This window comes from Opisthorchis viverrini (assembly GCF_000715545.1).
Source record: "Opisthorchis viverrini unplaced genomic scaffold scaffold181, whole genome shotgun sequence".
NCBI lineage: Eukaryota > Metazoa > Platyhelminthes > Trematoda > Opisthorchiida > Opisthorchiidae > Opisthorchis > Opisthorchis viverrini.
Window position 1 is genome coordinate 278,810 of NW_008752072.1, and position 24,303 is coordinate 303,112.

The 24,303-nt window shown below is 42.3% G+C and overlaps 1 protein-coding gene across 1 annotated transcript in view; it reads left to right on the forward strand.

Moving 5' to 3' along the window:
- Nucleotides 1-24,303, forward strand: part of T265_10847 (hypothetical protein) — a gene marked incomplete at both ends in the record, with an annotated part of 102,250 nt that overhangs the window by 43,921 nt on the left and 34,026 nt on the right. The window contains one exon of the mRNA XM_009177332.1: nt 15,909-16,136. Within this exon, the coding sequence (XP_009175596.1) occupies nt 15,909-16,136 (228 nt within the window). The remainder of the gene's footprint in view (nt 1-15,908; nt 16,137-24,303) is intronic.

Consider the following 24,303-nt stretch of genomic DNA (forward strand, 5'->3'; position numbering starts at 1 on the left):
GTCGCGAGTGCCGGTGCTTGTTTGGTTTGTAAATTCTACAGTAAGAGTGGCCAACTTCCCTTGTGGTCGATGCCAAAAATTACACTCGGAGTTTCTTTTCAGGGAGCTCATCTAGCCGTAGAAATGAACTCGGATTGTGGAAGAGTCCGTTCCCTGAGCGTCAACAACTTCTTTTAAACCAAACACATTTGACAAAGTTGCCGATAGTTTAGGTCAAATGAATCTCCGGCTGATCCAGACATCCATGTTCATATTGCATACGCTCAACATGAGAGCAATCAGGATGGGAAAGTGTCAGGGTAAGCCCAGACAGAAGAAAAGTACGTGTGCATGGAGTGACGTGTCCCCAAGGTCACCATCGGTACGACGCGTCCGGTGAGTCGGCGGCTCTCACCAAACACGGCTTAGCAACACGACCAGCGTAGTGGGCCTGAAACTGTTCACGACCGAAATACCACCATTGGCTGTACGGAAAGAACAAGTGAACGAGCATATTTGGCCAATTAGTCATCCTATATATTTACACGGACGCTCTGTATGTTTCGTCCTGGCAATACAGCCGTGTCCCCAGTTCTCTGTTTTTCCCTATCGCGTAGTCTGGCAGACTCAGTGCAGGCGTAACCCGTAGGCGTCCACCTCCACCGCACAATATGACAGAAAGTGACAGAAATGCTCTTCAGAAGTTGTGTCTAAGTGTTGGACTTTCTCGTTAAGTTAACTGGTTTCTGGTCTTTGTAAACTGCTAGTGGAGCATAGCACCAAGTTGCACTTTGCAGGTAAAGAACAATACATAATTTGTTGAGAGGGTGGTCGTCTCTTAAATAAGGTTGCGTTTATCCATTCCAATCCTCCAAGAATTTGGAATTTTCCAGTGTCGACGATAGTGTCATATAATATTTGAACATGATCAATTGCTTCTTTCCAGAAAATCAAAATATCACTCGGTCGCTAGTGACAAAATTTAAGATAATCTTGAGTCTTAATAGCATTACTAGAAGGTACTTTCATCTCTAGTGGATTGATGCAACAGTAAACTGCAGTGCCGTAGGTTTCTGGCATGAGCCGCACACTGAAATAAGTCTTATTGTCCGTACTCTAAAAGAACTTGAGTTCGCTGCAGGGATCAACGCTTTGTATCGTTTGATGTGTTAAGGAAATGGTAAGTAATTCCTTCTACCAAGCAGCGTCACGTCAAGCCAAGGAACATCTGAGCTGATTTCAGACCGAAAGCTTCCAAAATAAAAATAACGGACCATTCGTCTCCGATCGCCAATCGGATCGGTGCATACGATCATCGCATGTAAACCGGTTGGCCCCAGGCAACCAACAAAGAAAAACTGGGTAGACATATCATTTGCCGTGGTCAGAATAAACTCCTTTAGAGCTGTAACTTTCCAAGCTTAGAATTGTAAACCTGACGCATATCGCGGGTCTGGCAGCACAAAAGCCTCTGTAGGAGAAATGACCTAACCTATCCGGAAGAAATGTTATAGATCTCGTCATAGACCCACCCGCATTTGTGTCGACAACTGAATCGTCAGTTACCTCTCCAAGCATAATATAGTTGATATTCATTAGAACAACCCGCGTTAAATGATATGCATGAATAGTCTGCTCTTTCCATATTATTATCCTTTATTATCATTGTATGCTCTGTGGTTGAGGTCAATACTTATTTATCATTAGTATGATCTCCACATTAAATAACTTGCCTGTACGAGCGTATTAAAAAAATTCCCACTTTCCATGACCTTAATTACTAACGCTGATCCGTCGCCGTCCACCCTTAATGTGACATTTTGAAAACAGGTGGAACTTTGATGACCTCGTGTAGTAAACATATGTGCACATGTTTATGTGATTATATGTATAGACTCATATTACTTTTACATAACATGCTTAGCTTGTGAGAAAGCTTACTGCATTTAGAAAAAGGTGAGTGTCGAACAGATGGAGTTGCCTAAGAGTAAAGGGTATGTGTTTTCTGTTTTCTCAATCTATAGTGCTTACGTGATGTTGGTCGGATTTTCCAGTCTCACCTAATTCTGCTTGCAATTTCGGGTGATTTTGGCCCACCATCTGACGTTTTTCTGTTGGGACTTTCTGTAAAAAAATATGAGGGCACATTAGTCCCCGTCAGTCGCGAAACTAAAGTTGTGCTGTCCTAAAGAGGATTCCGTGAGAACGACGGTGTATTTAACCGCACTGTCCCATTAAAGTTTAGCAGTAGGAGAAACAACGGAGTTGTTCCTTCACCAAAAACCTACATATATTGAAATAATTGCTCTGGATACTGTCATGAAGATGTTACTTCACTCCGAACCACTGAAACTCTAGTTTTGTTGAGATTATACAACACTCGACCTTCTCACACGAATTATTTTCCTAACTTGCCTGTAGTCGCCCTAGTCACGCGGGCAGAATTACCACATTCGATAATGAAACCTGTTTTACTCTCTCGTACTTTAGATAGGTTAACTCTCTTTCCTTCTGTGGTTGACTCTTTGTACAGATAAACTTACCCATTTGGAAATGGGTTTACACCAAACCTTGCTAGTATGTCACTTCAGAAAACCTGATTACTTGATTTTGTACGGATTTATGACCAACCGTGCTCTGCGAATTATTTTCCAGACGTCAGGTAATTAATGCGTCTGGAAAAGACAAGTTTCCGTTTGACTCCTCGCGGGGCATGGACAAGGTAGTGCAAATATTTTAAGTGTGTTTTTTGTCTGCTCAGCTCTTCATTAATTCAAGCTGTCAGTTAATAGCCTGGAACTTGTGTCTGCTTGGTCATTAAAGAATGTTTCAGACCAGAGGTAGATGGACCTAATCGTAACTCACTTAAACTTCAATGCTTACAAAGGACTTAAATGTACCTCAGTGATTAAGGTGCAATACCATTGAACGGAAGGTCCGCGCTTCTAACCCAACCCCCGCACCCCGACTGCTAATATCGAGTCTTCGGGAACCCCTCAGCATCTTGGTCTATTAGTGCACAGGTAGTAAGTCATAATACAAATCAGAAGGTGAATGTGCACTAATAGAAGTTTTTAACGTGGTTGCGACACATAAAATTGAATACAATGCGAAATGGGAGCAAGTCAAAAAGGAACTTATCGTATGTGAGAGTTCCTTGGTGAAAGTCCGGACGGCGGTAACGTGTTTTCTCCGCAGTTTGGCTGCTACACGTGTTCCATGATTGTCCGTGGACTTGTGGAGAGGTTGACGTCCTGCTCCCTGAGCGTGCGCGAGTCTGTGTTTCGACTGGGTTCGGTTTAACTTTATGTAGGTCCCAGTGCGTGTATGTGGGCGCGTCGGCACATGAGTGGTTGCTACGCTGACTAGGCGGTGCAGACAATCGATGTCCGATGTGTCAGCTTAATGCGATGTGTTTGTGCGTATGAGAAAAAAGACAAGCCTCGCGATCCAGTGAGCGACTGTGAGTTGAACAGTCGAGTATGTGGGTGACGGGGTCGCTACAAGTCCTCGTGTTTACTTTCGGTGGCATGGTAATTGGGCAGCGGAAGGGTGTTACACATGGACGATTAGTTATTTTTATTTAAAGGGTAGGTGTTTGCTTCATCATCCCAGGACATACCCCATTCGCTACCTTGCTCACACTGATGCGAACGGCAAAATTAATTTCATAAGGTATCTTTAAAATGTATAGCGACGAAAGCTACCTTAACTGAAGGCCATCGGTTGCTTGGCGTAATGCTGACACTGGTGACTCTGCCCACCTCTGATACACGATTACGCATTCGAGACCCCAGGGTGCTAGCGTTTTGTGAAGCAATCCTGATAAAGATATGACAACTTAAATTGTTCCTTCTAAATTGAGAACTTTTTTTCGAAAGTTCAAACGTTTCTCTTTGCTGATTCGTAACATGATTTAAATAAACAGAACCATTAATTAGGCTGAACGTTTCATGGAGAATCTAATGTATCCTCTATGTTTTACCTGGACGACTTTCTATCATTTCAGTTGGTCCAGAGGATCTCCAAAGGTGACATAACGGGACAGGACTTGGGGAATTGCCTCAAATGGTTCAAATTAGCAGTTGACTTGTCCCTGCCGAAAAATCAAAGTGGTTATGAAAACTGTAGCAGATGGACGGAATTTTCTGACCAAGGCTTAATTCGTGCAAATCGGTCGCTTAACAAATTTCCAGCACACTAAGAGAACAATATGCAGTAAAATTTGATTTTAATGTAGCGCGGCAATTTTTTCAAAGATATTCTGATATTTTTGGGAGGTGATCACATAAAGACCCCCGATTCCCCAAGCTCTAGCTGACTAGTATACATTTAACCCAGTGAGAAAATTTTACCAAACTGGAGACTACATCGATAGTGTAGTGGTTAGCTCGATGGTGCTCCTATCCTGTCACATAAACCGGTCTTTATGGCATTGCACACACATCAGTTTTCGGCTATTTCCTCAAGAGGGGAATATCCAGTGAGCCGGTGTAAATTTCGCTGAGCCAAAAGGACAGTTCTTCAAACAGGCTTTGTTTGGTAGTCCACCAGCTCTACGCCATTGTATTCAGGTTTCCAAGGTGCATACTGCGGAAATACATCACATTTATTTAGACCGTTCTGCCCCTTGATCCGCTTCGTCTAAAGGCACCTCCTGTTCGTAGTGCACTGCAATAGTTATTACTGGTCGGTTCGACCAGGTTTACCAGTGCACACCGTACCTTCGAATTTGTGGTGATCTTCTTTAGTTTACAAGCCAAGTTGATCAGTTTATACAAACATATCAAGCCTTACCTCTCTGATCAGTCAACTCTTTTCTTAGTGCTTCAGCACTCTTTCGAGTTTGTCGGTGATTTTCTCACGATAACGCTTGCATTGAAACATATGTGTGCAGCAGTGAGTGCAACAATATAAAACAAAAGCTAATTGCTGATGTTATAACCTGTTATCTGGTTAGCACTCAGTGCGCTTGATTACCAAAAACGCAAAATTTGCATGAACAGAATTTAACAACGTTAGAATACGTTTCACGCTGCAGTGAACTCCACCTATAAGGTCATCCGAGCGATGCAATATTTGGGACTCACCATAAGTACTCTTGGATTCTCCACCTCATTCACGAAAACCCACAGTATTAACAAGAGGACAGCTGAGCTCGGTTGTCACTCACTCTAAGGTGAAACCAGAAAAATTAGGCCAATCAAAGCCAGAACTCTGCGGACCACTTTACAGCTGTTTCAAACTTATTGAGATGCCTGAGCGCGTCCGACGAATGCCTATGGAGATTCGAACCAGCGATCTCACGGCAGTTGATTGAAGTAGAGGTCGTCCTCTGGTTTACAAACTGATCATCGGATGTATTTCTCCATAAAAATGACTTACTTTCTCCTATTTATATCTTTCAAAATGTGGAGTAGTTACATCAGTTATTTTGGTATCATAAAGCCCAGTATCACGTGTCAAACACGTATTATGAGAAAATGCCTTAGTTGGAAAACTTTTCAGAAGCAAACGTTTGGCAATTCACAGCAAGTCTCATGCTTTAGACCATCACACACGTTCTGGTTGGTTAGTTTGTGCGAATGCTTGCCCGAGTAATAAAGTGCTCCTGAAATGTTACAGTTAGCTGCAAGGGATGTTTTTGTGCATTCCTCGTGAAGTTGTAATCAAGAAATCCACAATAAAGTGCAGAAGACGTAGTTTCGCTACTTGGAAATCCCTATAGTTAGAGGACATTGTGACTTTCATGTATCTTGTTGGAAATTGTTCATGTAATGGCACGCGTCATACTCTTATATGATTATGAGCTGATCAGTTCAGACTGGCATAGATCACTCACAGTGTGGCTTTCTGAGTGTAAAACTGTGACGAGATTTCTACGGGTGTTAACCGTTCCTACCACTCCGCCATTCGCATAAGGTAGGCGCCAGATGAATATTTCAGGCGGTCGATTCTTTCCTGTTGGCTGGCTGTAACTGATGTCCCTATAGCTGTGGTTTTCAAACCGCGATATCTGATCAGTCTTTGTAATCATTTTATTTGACGCGCATTTCTGTTTAGACTTTCTCTAATTGCAAAACAAATTTTTTCAATCTGTTTCTTGTGTCTAAATAAATCTTAAAGATTTGCACAGCGGAGATAAGTATGATCGAATTTGAATTAGTAGAGTGTGTGCAAGCGTGCGCAAATAAAGAGTTGAAAAAAAACATAGGACTAACCTTGTTGAAAAATATCAAGTACTAGTCAAAGAGGCCATAAATTTTGAGATGAATGACTAAAATTCTCATCCAGTCTAAGGGATCCCACCTATGCCATGTAATGGGTTGCTCAACGTTTCATTTTGTCTGAAGTCTACTCCATGTAATAACATGAACCCTTCAACAATTGGGGTTATTTTCACACATACTAATGTAACAGATGTACTTTCAGCTACGCATTTGTCACCACGTAGGTGTTTGTAAGTCTGTTCAATTCATTATTTAGTCGAATCTCTGAGATTCCCGCTCATAATCTTAAGCGAGAAGGTTTTGAAGCGTTTAGTTGAGAAGTTCTCCCACAAGTGAAATCAACGTACACTGAAAAGCCTAGAGACAGTGTGCAGCTGCTTCATCCGTGATGGGAACCAGCGGCGTATCCTGTGAATTTCCCTTTAGATTCAAATCACCGCGAACTGTCTAGCAGTTGAAAGTCATACCGTTCTGCCACGACTAACTGAGAAACAGTGAAACATTCATTCTTTCTCATGCAGTCCGCACAACGTGGTCACTCACGTAGGCAGCCAGTAACTGGTCACTTGATGTATAACGTCAAAGAAGGACGAGGCGCGCTATGCTCTGTCTAACTGAAGACAAATGAAACAGGCAATCAGCTGATCGCAACCAACACCTACTAGCAGAAAGGTTTTGGGTTCCGAACGAACTAGAAATTCGTCAGATGAGTGACTTTGATTATACCTAACAACTTTTAAATATCTTTGAGGTGCTTCTCAGACATTCATCAGACTTGCTTCATTCTCCGAATCAAGTCACCTGTTGCAAACTTTTCCAATATTCTCATGATTTCTGGTTTTTAAAGTATGTTCCTGCATTATTCTGTATAAATCCAACGGTGATATAAGCCATCCTCTCTGAAACTGGTGAAGTTCGATGCATTTTGCTGTGACTCTTGACGCTCTCTTTTTCAAACTACACTTCCCTTGGTTCCCGATTCTAAGCTTCAGTTGTCATCCCAACAAATATACGACCAAACATTTTTAGTTCTTGATCAAACGACAAAATTTCATATTCAACTTGTACTAGTTTGCTATTCAACAAGCTTATGCCAGCGTTTTCGAAACCCTGGCACCACAGCCGGGTACCCGCCTCTGGAATACATTCGTACATATCAAGAGAATTGTAACAGGTCGAACTAGCGAAAATAATTGGAGCACCACTGGTTAAGGTGGCATAAAGTTTGAAGTAGGAAAAAAGACCTGACTTATTGAACCAATTCTCTCAATATTGTCACCTAACCAGGGGTAATATGATCACCCTCCGATGAGTAATGGGAGGAAACTTCGTACTCAAGACACCAGCTGGTCTATAGCTGCACAGCGACGACCGATATAGAAGACTTCACTTCAGCGGTCCGAGTGTAAGCTGCTGCGAATCCCCGGTCATCATCCCAGGTATTTAACCTATGAAACTCGCTGCTGACTGTCGTAGTGGAGGAGGGTAATGACAATAGTTTCATACAAAATGGTGGAAAACCTAGGGAGCATATGGCGCTGGTTTCATCAGTGCTAACCGGCTAAAAGCGGTTTAGGGTAATGAAGCTCAGATAGATTCTCCAAGGGTTTGCCGTCATTTCAACAGACGACTTGCGACATGTAGAGAAGATGGTTCGACAGATGGAGACGCATTCTCCCTGATATGGAAATTTCAGTCTCTTGGACTACGTTTACCGACTCCTATTTTTGAATGGGTATTCCGTGACAGGTGCGCGGACTTGCTGATAAACACATCAACCATCTGGAAGACGGATTATTCTCTATTCAATGGCTTTGTGCTGAGTAATTTTAGTGTGACCATTACGCGTCATACAGAAAATGTTACTGCCCCAATCGAAGCGGTCTGTGACATATTGTACACAGCTGGCCGCGCACATGGCCGATAATCATGTCTCTGAATACATTCATTTCACTGATGCAATTCGTTTTCTACCGTAGAGAATGAGTTCGTCGAAATGGGCACCTTTAAGCGTTTCAGTGGATTACAGTCCGTATTAGCTACCATCAACAGTATTTATAGGAACACACCAGCGGCAGTAATAAGTATTTAACAGCTACGTGAATCATATTGGGATCTTTTCATCCTCATATGTTGAAAGACACGCCAAAACAATGTGACCTTCTTAAATAAACTAAAGCGACGGAGTAATGAATACAAGGGACGTATCAAAACTCTTTTTTCCGATTTCCATCGATCATTAATCACGAATGTTTCCAGTTGATTCAGAGGTTCACCGTCCGAAAAAGACAATGGGTTTACGTAATAAAACGAACAAGACTGGAAGTAATTTATCTTTCGGATGTTTTTTTCATACATTCAATTCAGCGCAAACCCTGGTGAATCAAAGCTGCAAAACTTTTGACAGCTTTCTTAAAATGGCAGGCAAATGACTTCCGATACACTTTCCATACGATAGAAGAAGGATCAAACTCCAACGGGAAAAGGGAAACATAAATTTATAAGTTTCTTAACAATGGCGGAACTGGTGTCTTGCTGTAGAGGAAGCAAGTACTTTCGATGATGAAACTCAAGTTGATTTAAATTTCAGTATCAGCATACGTTCATCAGCTTCCCAGTGAAAGACCAGTCGTGAAGCTTCACTACTTAGCTCATTCATTTGGATAACCAGGCCATAAGATAAGCCCTCATAAGGCAGGCACTGTGTCCAGTACGAATGAGGCTGAATAGACCATGTGCTGTGAGTGCCACCTGTTTAGGTTAATTACTGGTGGACAGTCATTTATGTCTCGACGCTCTGAGCATCTTGGGTAATCATCCTCAAAAGCAAAACAGTTCGTCACAACGGACAGGACAGTCAGGGTTTGGCTGATTAGGCCCACCGATAGGTTTGGATTGGTGACGAAAGCTGACGTCATAACGAGGTCAGCCACTGAACAAGTCCGATATCAGAGCTATCGCGAAACGACAGCCCTTTTATATTTGCTTTTTCAAAAAGCTGTTTTCTACACAGTGTCTGATTTATCAGCTGTAACTTTTTTCGTTATTTAGCTGCCGAACTCATGTGAGCTCCTGCTGTGTAAACTAGGCTCTCGTTGAAAACCTTATTTTTTGTATCTCTCCGCATGAAAGGTGCTGTCAGCATTCGCCTGCACTTTCCGGAAACCCCAGAACAGATTCACGTGACGTTAGGTAAACCCACAGCAGTAAGTAGGATGTTTTCTCCACTGATGTTGGCATAATATTCTTCTTTCACTGTACTTATATACCCCGGAAAATCGCTTGAAGTTATGAAAGATGTCCGATTGACACATTGTTATCCACTTGGGCAGCTCATAGCAATAGATTAACTGTAGCCAAGCGATACGTTTAAGTATACTGTTTTTGATCAACAAGCTGTCCAATCAACCTCGGAGTCAATTGACTGAACTAAGCGAAATAATGGCTTCCCAAGAACTTCATATGTAGATTCTCACGAAGTAAACGCCAGGCTACTTTGCTAACACAGCCAGGAGAGAGATGGCTTACGCATCTGAATATCAAAATCGTGGCGGAAATGATTGCCAGTCATTTACAGTTATATTGGATAACGGTCTTCTTCAAGCGTGTCACCACGTCGAGAAGAATCCTCTCAAAACCAAACAGAATAATGGATGTAATGATGAACGTGATCCACAAACTTCAATGCAACGACTGTGACGAACACTATTTTCGCCAGGCGAAGAAATCTTGCCAGTGGAGTACGCAAACACAAAAGAACATGCCTCAGTAGCACTTGTTTGAATTTCTTGAAGACAGGGACGGGTATCAGTTCCATTGGAACAGTTCGAATATTCACTCACATCAGGAAAAGGGAGCGGAATTTTACCAAGGCTTGGTAGTCCACCTGAAAATCAGGCAATCAAAACAGCCGGATCCAGCCAGTCTGTCACCCGCTACGAACAGCGGAACAAAAGACATACGCGGTTACAGGACTCTGAGATAAATGGGAAATCAAACATCCTAATGACATCCAACGGAAAAATCAGGTAAAATAACGAAATCCACTAAAAATATAATATTCGATCAACCAAGCGGGTGAAAGGAAGTTACGGGCTTTCTACATCACTATATTTGTATTAGAAGCTATAAATCTTTATTTGAAAACACAAGGAGTGGTTTCTACCAGACAAGCTTCGCGCCCGACTGTCAAGGGAGCACCTCGCCATAACCGGTTTTTGTCTGCATGTGAGTGGTCTTACAGTAAAATAGTGTGAAATCGACCGTCATCCAACATGTCCGTTTGAAACCAGCTGGTGCATAGTGCAGTACCTCCACACTTCAGTCTTTATCTACGATTCAGAATCTTTTTGTTCTCACAACGCAATCCGGCCAAGTTATCCATCGGACTGGCTCTACGTTTTATCGACCCAAACCGATGAATCGAATAGCGATATTGAAAGCGATCAGTTGTAACCAATTGAAACTTTAAAACTTTAGCCTACTTTTGAACGGATTGCTTGTCCGGTTCGAAAGCAGATAGTTTGACAACTGACTATTACGAAACTGTTTTTGGTGGCCAATCTAGGTATTTGTTTAAACACCATATAAGCCAGATACTGCGCTTTAGAACTTGCTTTTTGCGAAGAGTGAATCTGCATATGGGTTGCAAGAATTTCAACGAAATTTCACGAAATTTCTTCCTCTCTACCTTCTTGTTTTAAGTTTACGCTTATCGCATTAGCACAAATTTGAGTGAATGGGGCACATATGATGGATAACTAGGTTCATGCCCGTTTGACTCAGATCATCCTTTGTCATCTACTGTTCATCCATAACGTTATTTATTCGTAAGAATTGTTTTTTCCCAGCATAATATGCAAAATGGCGTGGTTTTCTTGTTGAACATTAAAGTGATACTGTCATGGGATAACTTGAGTCAATGATCTCATAAGACTGGTTCAGAAGGACTCTGGATCCTGATTCCCTAGTGAACGCAAGAGAAAACAGTGTGCTCGGCCAAGAGATAACGTTATTATCCTATGGCCTGAATCAGTGAGTCATGACCTCCAAAAGAATTTATCATCGGCTTGCATAAACAAATTGACGTGACTAACCTAGCCACACCCAAAATGAGTCAAACGTTTATCTTTGGTGCTCACCGGGGGCTGAAAGATTGCCGGTCCAGATGAGGTAATTAATTTAATAGGGGAAGCATTTACTATCTTACACGCACGGTTATTACATGCATATGTTTTCACAGCCGTTTATGACCATCCATAAATAACCGAGAATCTCATCAATTTGATGACAGTCAGTAGGCTAGGGATAATGGATTTACGGGAGTATGTGCATCAACGTCCGCTCGGGAGAGTGTTTGAAACGGGAACACACGCACACTCTAGAATAGCTAAAAACATGAAACGATCTAAGTGTGTTCGGAACATGATTCAAAAGCAGATGGTTGGATGTTGGGGAAAATTAGACGGAAAAAGAATCAGCCTTCACCAAGTGTAGTACTACTCATGCGAACATTTAGTAAAATTGTGGAATTTCACTTCTAAACTGGAATCAAACTTTATCAGGAGGACCTCTGAGTCCTTAACACCAGTATTGTTGTACTTGAATGAAAATTCACGGTATAGGGTTCTGAGCACTTTATCTACAAGCAGGCTGATATCGGGGCGGTTTGTGTTGTCTGAGAAGTGAAAAAGCCAATTCGTTTATTCAGAATCTGCCTGTCTCGAGGGGCAACTCAGTTGACAGACAGAATTATCTGCTTGTTTGGACCAGTTCCTTGTTGTTCACACACCAGCCTCCCAAGCTCTTTGAATGTTCATTTGTTACCGTTTGTTTACTCATTCATCCATACGTTGTGCTGACACTTCCGATCGAGTGAATGATAATCAGCTCAAATAACGTTGATCTTCGGAGCTAAATAACTTTCCAGCAAACCGCTGCCTTATTGGTGGGCCGATACTGTCATTCTTATTGAGTCTTCTAATGGTCTGTGATTAAAACCAAGGCACATATGGAATGAGTAGTTAAGATAGTTAAGAAGCTAATGCCGAGAGATAAGATGGGGCAATTCGTGTTAACTCAACAACTCACTAATTCTTAAGGATTAACTCTGTTTTAATACTTATATGAAAGTTTCCTTGAAACGGTTTGAATTCATCTTTTACTAAATGAAGAAACTGTGTTTCCCAAGTCCCTTGATGACGGGAGTTAATGACCATTTTTGGGCTAAATAGGCGGCCGTAATATGTGGGAATCACAAATTCAAATCGTCTCAGCTTTTACCACGAACAAAATGGTGGATTCTCGTTCCCCTACAGAAATCTCAGTGCAGAAGGCATGCAATTCGACAATAACCGGTCACCCTGCTATGGAATTTCTGAATCCTCCGGTTGTGCCGATTGAGACCGCTGATATATGCTAAACGGATAGTAGGTTGATTTAATACTTGCTTACGCCGCTAGCCAACCACATGTATCAGTCACTCACTAGATCATGCGTCACAAACAACACTACAACAGCCATTCTACGAAAGGCTTTACTGCTTCAAAGAGAGAACAGAAAGGATGCACTACACTACGAGCAACATTCATCCGAGAGGGACAGTCAATACAGAGTACTGCAAACTTAAATATACCGAAGAATGGATTAGGTGAATGGTGAAAAACAAGAACTTGGAGCGAAATTCTATGAGACTTTACCTGCTAAATCAACATGCGGTAAAACACACGATTTACATAGAGAGTTGGTTTTTGTAATGCTTCTGGGACTCCGTTCAGCAGTAGGGGTTGGTTTGTGCTTGCGCCGTAAGCCACAATTACGTCCTTTCTACCTATATCGAGAAAGGAACAACTTAATTTCCCATGGTCCACAAGGCAATAAGCGGACAACCGAGAGTAGAGGTCGATAGACAGCAGGGATTTGTAAAGCATACCGGCCAGATAACTAGGCCATTAAATGATTTAGTGATGTTTGCTTGCATAGAGGAAAGATTTCGAGAATGGATATCGGTGGACAAAGAACTTTGCAAGTAAATGATACTTCCCGGTTGTCAAGGCCGAAGAAGGGGCTTTGCTTGTAGTTTCCCACCTTAAGCGTTTGACTCAAAAATCTGGTCCACAAAGCAGTGTGTGGATTTATTGATTCCTTGGTCGCCTGAGGGAAACACCTTATTGTCTTCACACTCCTACAGCAATACGACTTCACCTCCAGATCGCCTCGTAGAATGATTGCTCGTAGTACGTGGTCCCATTTCTTTTGGCCTAACTGTTAGGGTTTGGCCTGCCTGGCGTGGATGAACCCTGTGGATTGGGGTTTCAGCTAGCGTAGCCCGCGAGATCATTGCAGAACTCAAGCTCATCTTAGAGACGGCAGCTTTAGTTCGGGAAGTATAGTGGTGTCGAACGGGGCGGGCTTTGCAGCAGGGTTAGTTGCGGGTACAAATAAGCAAAATAAGTATAGGTCGAAGATACAAGGGCGAGTAAGCAAATAATTGGGGAATTATCATGAGGTCAAGTTATGTACGAAATCATAGTTAAATTTTATCGACTGGGTTTATTCGAGGCCTAGAGACATTAGCTTACCCCTGACCTCAAGCAGCTACATGATTACAAAACTATCGGCGAAGCAATCGCCTCGTTTCTTCAACAACGCCTCATCAAAATGACATGATTTCCGTTGTGAGTGAGATTTATGGAAGTTTGCCGGTAAAAAGATTATGAAATTTAGTTGCTGGACACACTGAGACCTCCAGAAAGACCAAAAATGCACTTAAAATGTGAATCGGAGGTTGTAAGAAAAGAACGAAGATTCCGCATATTGCTTCTAGGTTATGAATTTTTCGACTGCCGATAGATCGATATTCTACTCAGCTGTCCCCATTCACTCCAGCTACAGCTGCTGTACCTGATCCAGACTGAAATAACAAGAAGTGATTTTCCATAAGTTTTGCATTTATTTTAATACTTGTCAAAAAATATCTATACTGTGATAATACAGGTGCGTACGCGAATACCTAAACGGATGGAAAGGTCTAGATAGGATAACACAGCATGACTCCAGCGGACTGTCGACACTTTTGGAAACTCTGGTCACTAGAGAGACCAGCTTTCCTTGAAGGTTTCTCATGGAGGAAGTCTACCTACTAACCAGAGAAATATTCTGAGCTTTACAAACCAAAAGTTGTGGAAAGTCTTGTTATATCACCACTATTTACCAAAACTGATACAAAAGCTCAAAAATGAGCTCCACGAATACAGATTTCGCGTGAGTAACATGATATGTAAATATATTGAATTCGAGGTCATCTCTCTTTATACGGGAAGATTCACAAAGCACACTCATAAGGTTGATTTACAATAAATTTTCTAAAATCAACTCATGTTCGTAGTGTGAAAAGCGCCTCAGTAAACCGGTGTAACCCTGTCGGTTTCATTCCACCAGACAAAAACCATCTGTTATCAGTCGACTGCTTAGGAGCGCTATTGCACTTCAGCCCAACCGACTGCATGTTCACCTGCGAATGAGTAACTTTTATTTTTTTCCGCTGAGGGATTAGTTCTTAAATGAAACGAATGTCATTCATTTTGCGGATGAATTTACAGAGCTCATGTTGTTAATATGTGTGCCGATTTATCCGATTAACTGGCGGTCACGTGATCCGGTGTATTTGCGTGAGCTGTCTCGTTGATTGATTGATACTGCTTAATGGTGCGAGTGAATGATGGATATTACAGGGATGCATTTGATCCACGTGCACGCACTTACAACAACTGGAGTTTGGTCCGAAGTAGTTGACAGTATACTGTCGGGTCGGTGAGTTAGAAGTTAATCCAATTTCCTACTCACTTATATGGCACTTTTATGCAGCAGAATGTTTCTACGTTCTTTCCTTATTTATGTTTCACACCCGACAGAAACTGTACGTTTAACGCTATTTTTTGTTATCAAGACTCCTGAAGACGACAAGGCGCTACCCTTTTGTAAAGTTTTGTCCAATTTTCGCATGCACAAATATTTAGTCAGACGTCCAGGTAAGGACACTCCAACATGATCGTAGTGGACTGTCTTATCGCCAGTAGCACACAGTAGTAAAATTCCCGATTCATTCAATATACTGTAATTAATCTGTGGCCAAATCTAGATCTGTTATGCAGAACTCTGGAGTCCGCTGATCCTAATTAAGATGAATACCTACCCAAGTAATGAGGGGGTAGGAGTTGAAAGAATAGAATATACTTTGTTCCAACGATGCCCCATCATGATGTCCAGCTGTACCGCAGCGATCTCTTTGGACAGGTTGAATTTTTTAACATAATGTACAGTTTTACCTTACAACAGGTATAAATAAAGAACATATATCTCAATGGTAGTCAACTATGATAGTGAAACTGGTTAATAACAAGCCATTCATGTTGGTCAGGGAAATTCGCACATGTAGTTCTCCGCACATCACATTGAATGACTCAGCCAGATTGATACAATGAGGCGGCCACTGTCTGCCCACAGGCGATACGCAAAAGCTTCAACCCTGCCGTGGCCTACCGATCGTGCCTACCTCTATCTTTTCAGTTTATACCTATACTCGCTTAAGCAGACGCAGTTAAAGTTGACCGTTTTCACAAGTGATCTTAAACCAAGGATGATTGCACTACATTGCATTGTCTATATTCTTCTAAACCCATAATTGATCTGTATTTGAAGGTTGAGCCGTGCTGCTGGATGACCTATACATCTCATCGGGAGACACAGGAAACTCTTCAGATACTGAACGATCTTGATTTGGACACTGAACGGAAAACTGAGGAAGAACTTTATGCCAAGTTCGGTTTCGAAGATGCATATCAGTCTGGATCACTATCGATTTGGCAAAAATACAAACCAAAAATTTGGATGCTGTTTGATGAGTCCTATTCCTCTTTGGGAGCAAAGGTAAGATAATGTTTGCGATGAAGTTGTCTGTTAAAGTGTAAGAACGGCAGGAAGTTACCGTAACAACTGGAGAGGTGGTAACTTGTTATCTATGCTAGTCCATTCTCTATAGGTTGTACTGCCGTACCAATGCCGCAGTGCGAATTGCGTGCACAGGGCCTACTACGATCTAATGACAACCCTGCGACATTGCTCGCATTGTAATAGATCCTTCGTACTTCAAATTATGACCCCGTGTTATAATTGCTTCCAAGACACTTCTCCGTGTGACACGCGCTGCAGCGGGTCTTGGTGAATAGGCCTATTTATCAGATGTCCACCGAAATGCATTCCAAAACATTCGGCTTAACCCCATGATCAAACAGTTGCTAAATGCATCTACCTATAAGAAGCGTACACATGAGTGGTTACAGAATTATCAAAAAAGTCTATTGTTTTATCGTTTAGCAATCTTTTTATTTTGTTTTAAAAACTTAACTCGGACCACTAGGTGTTTGAAACCAATACAGACCGATGTATCATCTGCCCGAACCTACACTTTTTTTCTTTATTCGTCAAATAGTTTTGGGGCAAACAGTTATGTAGGAGATTACTCGCCCATTGGCTCCCGTTCTACCCTTAAACACGATCAACCTCAACCTTACTTGCTTTTCTTAGAGGACAAATAGAAAAGTTCAAAAGTTGTTACTAATATGACCTACCAGTCCGTTTTTGAGTAGCATTTCTAGATATTCATTGATATTCCAAACTTGTTCTCACAAACTCAGCCGAAAAATTTTGATCTTGTTGCCATATGCCACTGCGTCGCTGAGTATCACAAGCATGCTATGAGTTAGATATGCTCCAGAACATCATCAGCGTTTACCAAAAACTGCATCCTCAGTCTTTGTAACTACAAGTGAAATTTATGCGTCCCCCAACTCCCATTAGAAATAGATTATTGTCTGTGCATATTTACACTTCTAACTGTTCAAATAAATGTCACTGAAACCTAACTGCCGATGAGCAGGTTCTCCTCTTCTCTTCTCCTCAGAACTACCCACGCACGTTGCTACCTTGCATTTGTTCGAGAGTTAGTCTGGCAAAGATTGTGAAAATAATTGTGAACGGCAACTCCGCACATCTCCCAGTTTGGAAAAAGTCTATGCAAACTTCCATGTTCGATGCGATGAGAGCTTCCATTTCACAATTTCACAATTTGTAGAGCAGGCTGATAGACCAATCCATTTTAGAAGAGTAGTCGGGGCGGTAAATATCGGCTGAGCTCGTTTACTGGAGTGGGTGGATTACACAAAGGAGTGAGGATGGTACTCATCCATTGCTATAAATCTGCCACTGCCCACTATGTTTTCGTGATTTGTCTGATGACACTGCGTGACTGTGTAAACATGAACACTCTTCCTGTTCTCTACTTTAGTAGGAACACACGCAACAAACTTGATACCTTTATGGTTCTACCGTTGAAATTAGGACATTCAATATTTCAGCACGTATTCTTTGAGGCAGTTGTTCACTGGTTATATGACCAACTCCGTCTGATTGTACACGAAACCCCTGCGCCAACAGTTTGCCTGCTGATGGCATATGAGATGTGGTTCGAAATAAATGCAAAAGACACCACACATTAAGTTATACGAACTCTCTCGTCACTGGACAATTCAAGCTTTTGTCTTTACACAGTACTCATTAAGTTGAGCAAAAGTTATTTCACATATCCTATAAAACATCCATGATTCCTCCCATATTTGGCACGGTAGAGAGGAGTTCGTGGTAATTATGTGTAAGACCTACGGAAAGGTTTGCATCCGTATCTTCATAGGAGACAGCTTGATAACGAAGGACATAGGAACAAATACTGATCCTTGCCAGCTAAAAATAGGCAGCGAAAAGTTGTCACGCTGTAATGTCATTTACCGAATACTTTTCCACATGAAAGGAATATTTTTGGACCTAAGAATCCACTACGCTTTTTCAGTCTGATTTTTTTGTTTTCTCTTTATTTTCTCTTTATTTAGTCTTATCTTACCGTACTCCTCAAATAGTAAATCAGAAAGTTTGCGCAATACAGATCATAGTTGGCTAGCACGCCGAATTTTGCTCACTTCTAGTTGTGTATGATCTACTCGGTTGGAGCTATACGTCTTCTGGTATAATTCAAACGCCGAGGCCCTCGTAGTCCTTACTGGACACACCTGACTCTCAAGTGCGAATCGAAAGACATATCTCTTATTCGAAGCACTTGGTATCCGGTTATTCTCGATCCTGGTCTAAGTGTGCTATACTCCGCAACCTGTGTATTCCGACACCATTCAAGTATAAATAGGACTTGTCTACTGTGCATTAGTCTCCTAAAATCGACTATTAAAATGCTCACATTCAGAACGCAGTTCATATGTAGGTGTTTTCTCATATTATTAATATCGCAGTGGTGACAATGTAACGTCACCCGTATCACCAGAGTGCATCATGCGTGCACAGCAACTCTGTGTGTCGTCATTTTATCTTGCATTATCTCACCATAATAAGGGATGATCCAATTGTTTTGAATAAACCAAGTCAAATTAATGGATCATTTTTCTCAATGGGGTGGGAACCAAAAACTTGATTGAAGAAAGCCTCATCGCTACAGAACTTTACACATTACACCTCAGGGTGGTATGTCGGTTGGATCAGAGGAGTAACCTTAATAGTGTTCACCATCTCCACCGTACGAAAGTCATCATCGTCTTAATTAACGAAGCTAAGACACTGGTAGCTAGAATTTAATTGTGCGTCGCTTCTAAAAGTGTAGCAGCGTGAGGATTTTCCGAAGGATAGAGTATCATATTTCGTTTACTACGGAAAGCGGGAACTTTCTCGCTTTTGACCTAACCGTCAACTTTTGTCTTCATAGTACGTATAGAACTGGTTAGGTGACAGAAGAAACTGTGAAATATTTTCATGAAGGAGACTACTCAGAATGTTGCTGAAAACTCCTTTATGAAAATACACTGCGATTTCTGGAATACCGTACCAAATGAAACATGAGACGGCCTTTGTCCGGCTTATTCAGTTGAATAATATTGAAAACAAGAGATTCACTTGAGTCTCCCATGAAAACCTAATTGATTTGCGAATGAGTGTATTTGTCAAAACTCCGGTACTCGGTGGGACTGATGACGCTGGTTGAACGCCATACATGGACAACTATATGCCCCAAGACCTTCGTCCAATCAGCAGCAATTAGGGATGCGAAATCGGCCTAATAAACCCGTCGCCAGAAAAACTGCAAAACACTTGTCAATTAAGTGTGATGGTCTGATGAGCAGTCTGAACCCGGTTGCACTCGAGTCTTGGACCCATTCAGACCTGGAAACTAATCAGAAGCGGTACGCTGCTGCTAACTGACAAGTAAGCACACGACTGGGAGAATGTGATTGACTGGAACATCTCAGCTACTGTCACCATGGCGAGAGGCACGAGTCTTGCTTATATGGCCCACCCCAGTAGACGAATAATCCACTTGTCACAAAAAATTAGCAACACAAGTCAGGGGCAGTATGAACAGCCGTTAAAGCTTAAAATAGAGAGCCAGGACGAACAAACGAAGACGACATAACTACTGGCCAATATCGAGTATTTTTGAAGACCATAGTCAGAAACAAAAAATAAACCTGAGTGACAGATGTGGAAGGGTGTACAAGAGAATATTAGATGAAACAAGGCAAGCGTCCAATTCGTAGACGTGGCACAAAAATTTCCAGTGAGACAATGTAAGAATATTCAGTATGGAAACACGCGTAAGGACCAGCAACCGAAGAAGGGACAGACAATGCTAAATGCTCTACAAGGCGTGATAAGCGCAAGCACAGTCAAGACTCATACATCAGACACAAAATTTCCGCCATTCTAGGTTAGCTGTGAAAGTCAATGGCAAGGATACTCAACGCAATGGACCACTCATTAAATTGTCGGAAATACGTAGAAGGACCAAAATGACAAGCAGAATTCATCGGCTGTGACCTTAGGAAGTTCCAGCCTAATAACAGCCTTGGCGGATTGAGGAACACAGGTCCCTCGATAAAAAATGATCATTCGTTAGTGAACCCAAAAGTCAACAATCGATTGCAAATAGAGCCGAGATTACGGTGAGAGAACAATCATCAGCATCATACCCATGCTTCTTCTCATTCCACACAGTCACTCCGCACCCTTCCGAGAGTATACTTACATCACAGTTCCTCGGAGCTCCCAAAGAGCGAGTGGGTCAGGATTGATGAAAGATGTTGACGTAGGTGTTCTCAACCTCTAGATGAAGGTTTGTCCCAGGAGATGGAAAAGTTCCGCGAGTTCTGTTTCAACTTGGTTATGACGAACACATCCAGAGTCATACGTGATCTAGCATTATGCGTACGTGCGTACAATTTACACCGAAATCTCCGGCTGTCCACCTTTTCCATGACAAAAGATCATCTGCTACCATTGTAACGGTGATACTACTGATGGGGAGGCACGTGAGTGGTATGTGTTGTTCGTGGAATTTCGCTTTGCGTCTATTGAAAAAGGGATACCTGTTGCGGAATTCGTGGAGCCACTTTGTAACATTTGCTTGAATTTGACCGACGAATGAGTGGTCAATGAATCTCCAGGAAAGTTCAAGAAGACTCGTTCGGGAGAAGATCGGTGTCTAGTTTTTGTAACTAAGATGCAGATTAGAGTTTTGCTTCCCTGTTCAATGGTCTGTAACCGGTCATTCGGCATTTCCTAGTAAACAGCTTCGCAGCGCAGGCCTTCTTCCTTTTCAACATGACCACGCCGGGAGCTTCTAGCTCTTGTCCTAGGCCGTTTGTACTGGAGCTAGATACTGTGGAAGCACAACCCATCGGTTCAAGAGAGGCGAAGTGACCAACTCTCACAAACCAAGACAATCAATACTGTTGTGCGGACTCTCGCTCCGTGAAATCACCAGCTATTCCTTGGAGTTAACGTATACACGTGTACTCGGGTCGCAAGGCTGAGATCCTGAAGAATCTTGCCAGATGTGGAATCACTGACGACATTGCGTAGTACTTGGCTTTGGGTAGAGAGAATCGTTTTTATATGCGCTCTCCTGTGCATTCGGATGATTGCATTCAGACCTGGGATACCAAGTCCTTCATATTGTTTACCGATGGTATCATTCGGTGAACTTAGCCAGCCACGAATAGGCCGCCTGGTGTAACTGTCCAACCTTCTGATCTTGGTTCTATAGACTTGGTCAAACATAAGCTAATGTATCGGTTCAGATATCAGGCAGTTCCTTGTGATTTCTATTACTTAATGCGTCTCCATCGCAGAGCACGTCTCTTCATTAAGCAGCTCGAGCAGCTGCTGTCGGTGAAGACTTCTCTCCCGATGAGAGTAAAGGGGACGCCCAAATGTGTCACGGTGTCTGTAGTACCCAGAGAAGTGAGGAGGTCCTCTGCGGAGCAAAATGGTACAACCGAAAACGCTATCACCCGATGTCTTTTGTTCCCATAACTCATCGGTGATTTCGTCTTTCGGGCGTCACCTCGGCTCTTCTGTACTCGACCCCAGCAGCGTCGAGCTCCTCTTTAAGGCGAGCTTCTGCATACACGATCTAGTTGTCAGCGAAGGTAAAGCCCTCCACTAAGGTGTCGTAGAACTGATATCCTGGTTGTGACATTCATAGCTCTAGAACCTCATCCATTTTCAGCATGAAAAATATTGGGGAGTGCGGAACTTCCTACCTCAAACCTATGTAGCAGTGAACTTGGGAAAATGGAAAAACTGCTCCGACATCCTCATAGGACTGTGCGATGTATCGAACCAGAAGTGACGGTGCTCCAAAGACCTTGGCAGATCTGACAATTGTGTCTTGCGATACCGAATCAAACGCCTTAGAGATATCAACAAACACCTGTTTGAGGTTAGAAGCAGTTACTGAAGAGTTACAAAGCACGGCGAGTAGCGGCAATGTTGCTTCCAAACAACCCTCACGATGTAGAAATACAAAATTGAATGGGGGAAGTTGTAATTTTTGGCTCTAACGGTCAAAAGCCACTTTAGGAAAATATCGGACAAAAATGTGTAACGGAGTTTTGTCTCAGTTGGTCCGCAAAGTTGGATTGGGGACCTTCGGGACTAGGGAAATACACGCACGACACAGATGTGGCGGACAATACTCAGATACTAAGGTTGGGTTGAAATTCCGAGCAAGGGTGTTGGTACTGAACTGGCGAAGCATCCTTGGCGCAGGCTTGTGCAAACCTGGGGACGAACTGCACAGTAAACTGGTCGTCCGGCCGACTTCCTTACCTGTAACTGACTCGACCAAACTCCAATCAGATGGAAACAGCACGCGACCTGGCCAACTTTGCAGCCGGAAGCACCTGTTTTCAATACTACACAGCGTCCAGAGGTAGGTCACAGTTACCTTTATATAGTCTAGAAAATGCACTGCGATACCTCCAATATAGTTTAAAATGCAACATGAGGTGAGGCATGCAGCATTCTGGTTGTAAACGTCATGAACGAGAGAATCAACTGGATTCGCTTAGGTCTCTCCTTAAAATCAAACTAGTGAGTGAACCACCTCCTCGTGGTGCCGACCGGGTGACACATGTAGGATGTCAACATAATTTGTGTGCACAGCGATTATAATGGTTCATATACAGCAATCATGAAATAATGCATCTGCATCAACATGCACAATTGCTTTGAAGCAAACTTTTGGCATATTCTATGATGTTTCTGCGAAAAGAACCCTGAAGGTTATCAACTAAGTCTTTGGAAACAAGCACCTTTCTGAGATGGATGCAGATATTTAACGTCCAGAGTGGAAAAGCATGCAGCGAACCACTCTGGTTCACTCTGGTTTAGACCCGTCATCCGCGAAGTAACGTATCATTCATAGTCTGACATGGGAGTGGGTTGCAAACAAGATCATTTCCATTTCTTCGAGTCAGCATTACACACGTTTCCATTTTTATTTGTTTGCATTTGTATATTTACTGGTTTTAATCCGTTTATTAGATGTATTTGTTTTTTTTACTTATGTGCAAATACATTATTAGTATTCCCTGGCTTGAACATCTCATTTTAGGAAGGAAGCGTTTTGTTTTGAAAGATCCCAAGAAGGGGTGGTGTGACGATAACAAGCGTGAGTTCGGTACCAATCAAGTAGAATACCAAATGACAATACCGACATCGGTGGAGGCTGGAACAACATAAATAATCGACGACGGTATATAAAACCATGTTTTCTGCTCCCCTGGTTAAAAGCATTTTTCAGTCCAAACTTACTGGTGTCAGTGTCAGCTTTATATACTTGACCACACCTATGGTCAAGTGCAGCGGAACAAAGTTTAGCATCGTCTTCAATCTGATTATCAGTCGGTATACGATCGGCCACACGGAGTGTCTGCCAGTGGCGGGTTAATTGCTCTTATAAGGTGTGCCTGAAAGCTTTCCACACAAACGCATGCGGCAAATAGCTAGAGTTAATAAATATTGACTTCCCCAGTTTTCGAACCGGAGACTGGGTATTGGTCCCGCACATTGCAGGAAATAAATGATTCAAATTTATGAAATCGAGCGTCCACCAACCAAGGCAGAAATGCGAGCATTTGTAGGAACCAAGGTAATCAGTATGCGTGGATTCGTCGAACTCGAAACATTCAGCTAAATTCTTGCAAAGTCTCCCGGCTGATATTCCGAATTCCATTATCACGCCCCATAGGTGCTATAGTGCTTGGTAAGTGACTTTGCTTTTGATTTGATTTTGATTTTTTTTCTCCCGAAAAAATCTTCTTAAAAAGACATTCTTATCCGCTTATTTAATTTTTTGCTGTAATCGCAACATAAGTCGATGCTGCAATTTCATAGGAGGCCACGGACGCACTCTCTGATTCAGCAGCTCCACGCAGTCCATGGCCTACATTTAGTAAACAGGAAAAAATGAAGTAACTCACATTCCACTGGTTTACGCTGTGCGCAAGACTGCACCCGTTTGGTTAATCCATCTGTCATGCAGAAAACTCATCAAACAGCCGAAAGCCATCGATCGACCGTTTTGTCCGTCATTAAGGAATTCAACATGTTCCGCTTGTGCGTAGTTCGCCCATCGTGTACATCGTAGTAAGGCGAGCAACCCATCAAATTCGATGGAACCTTCATCATCTAAAGG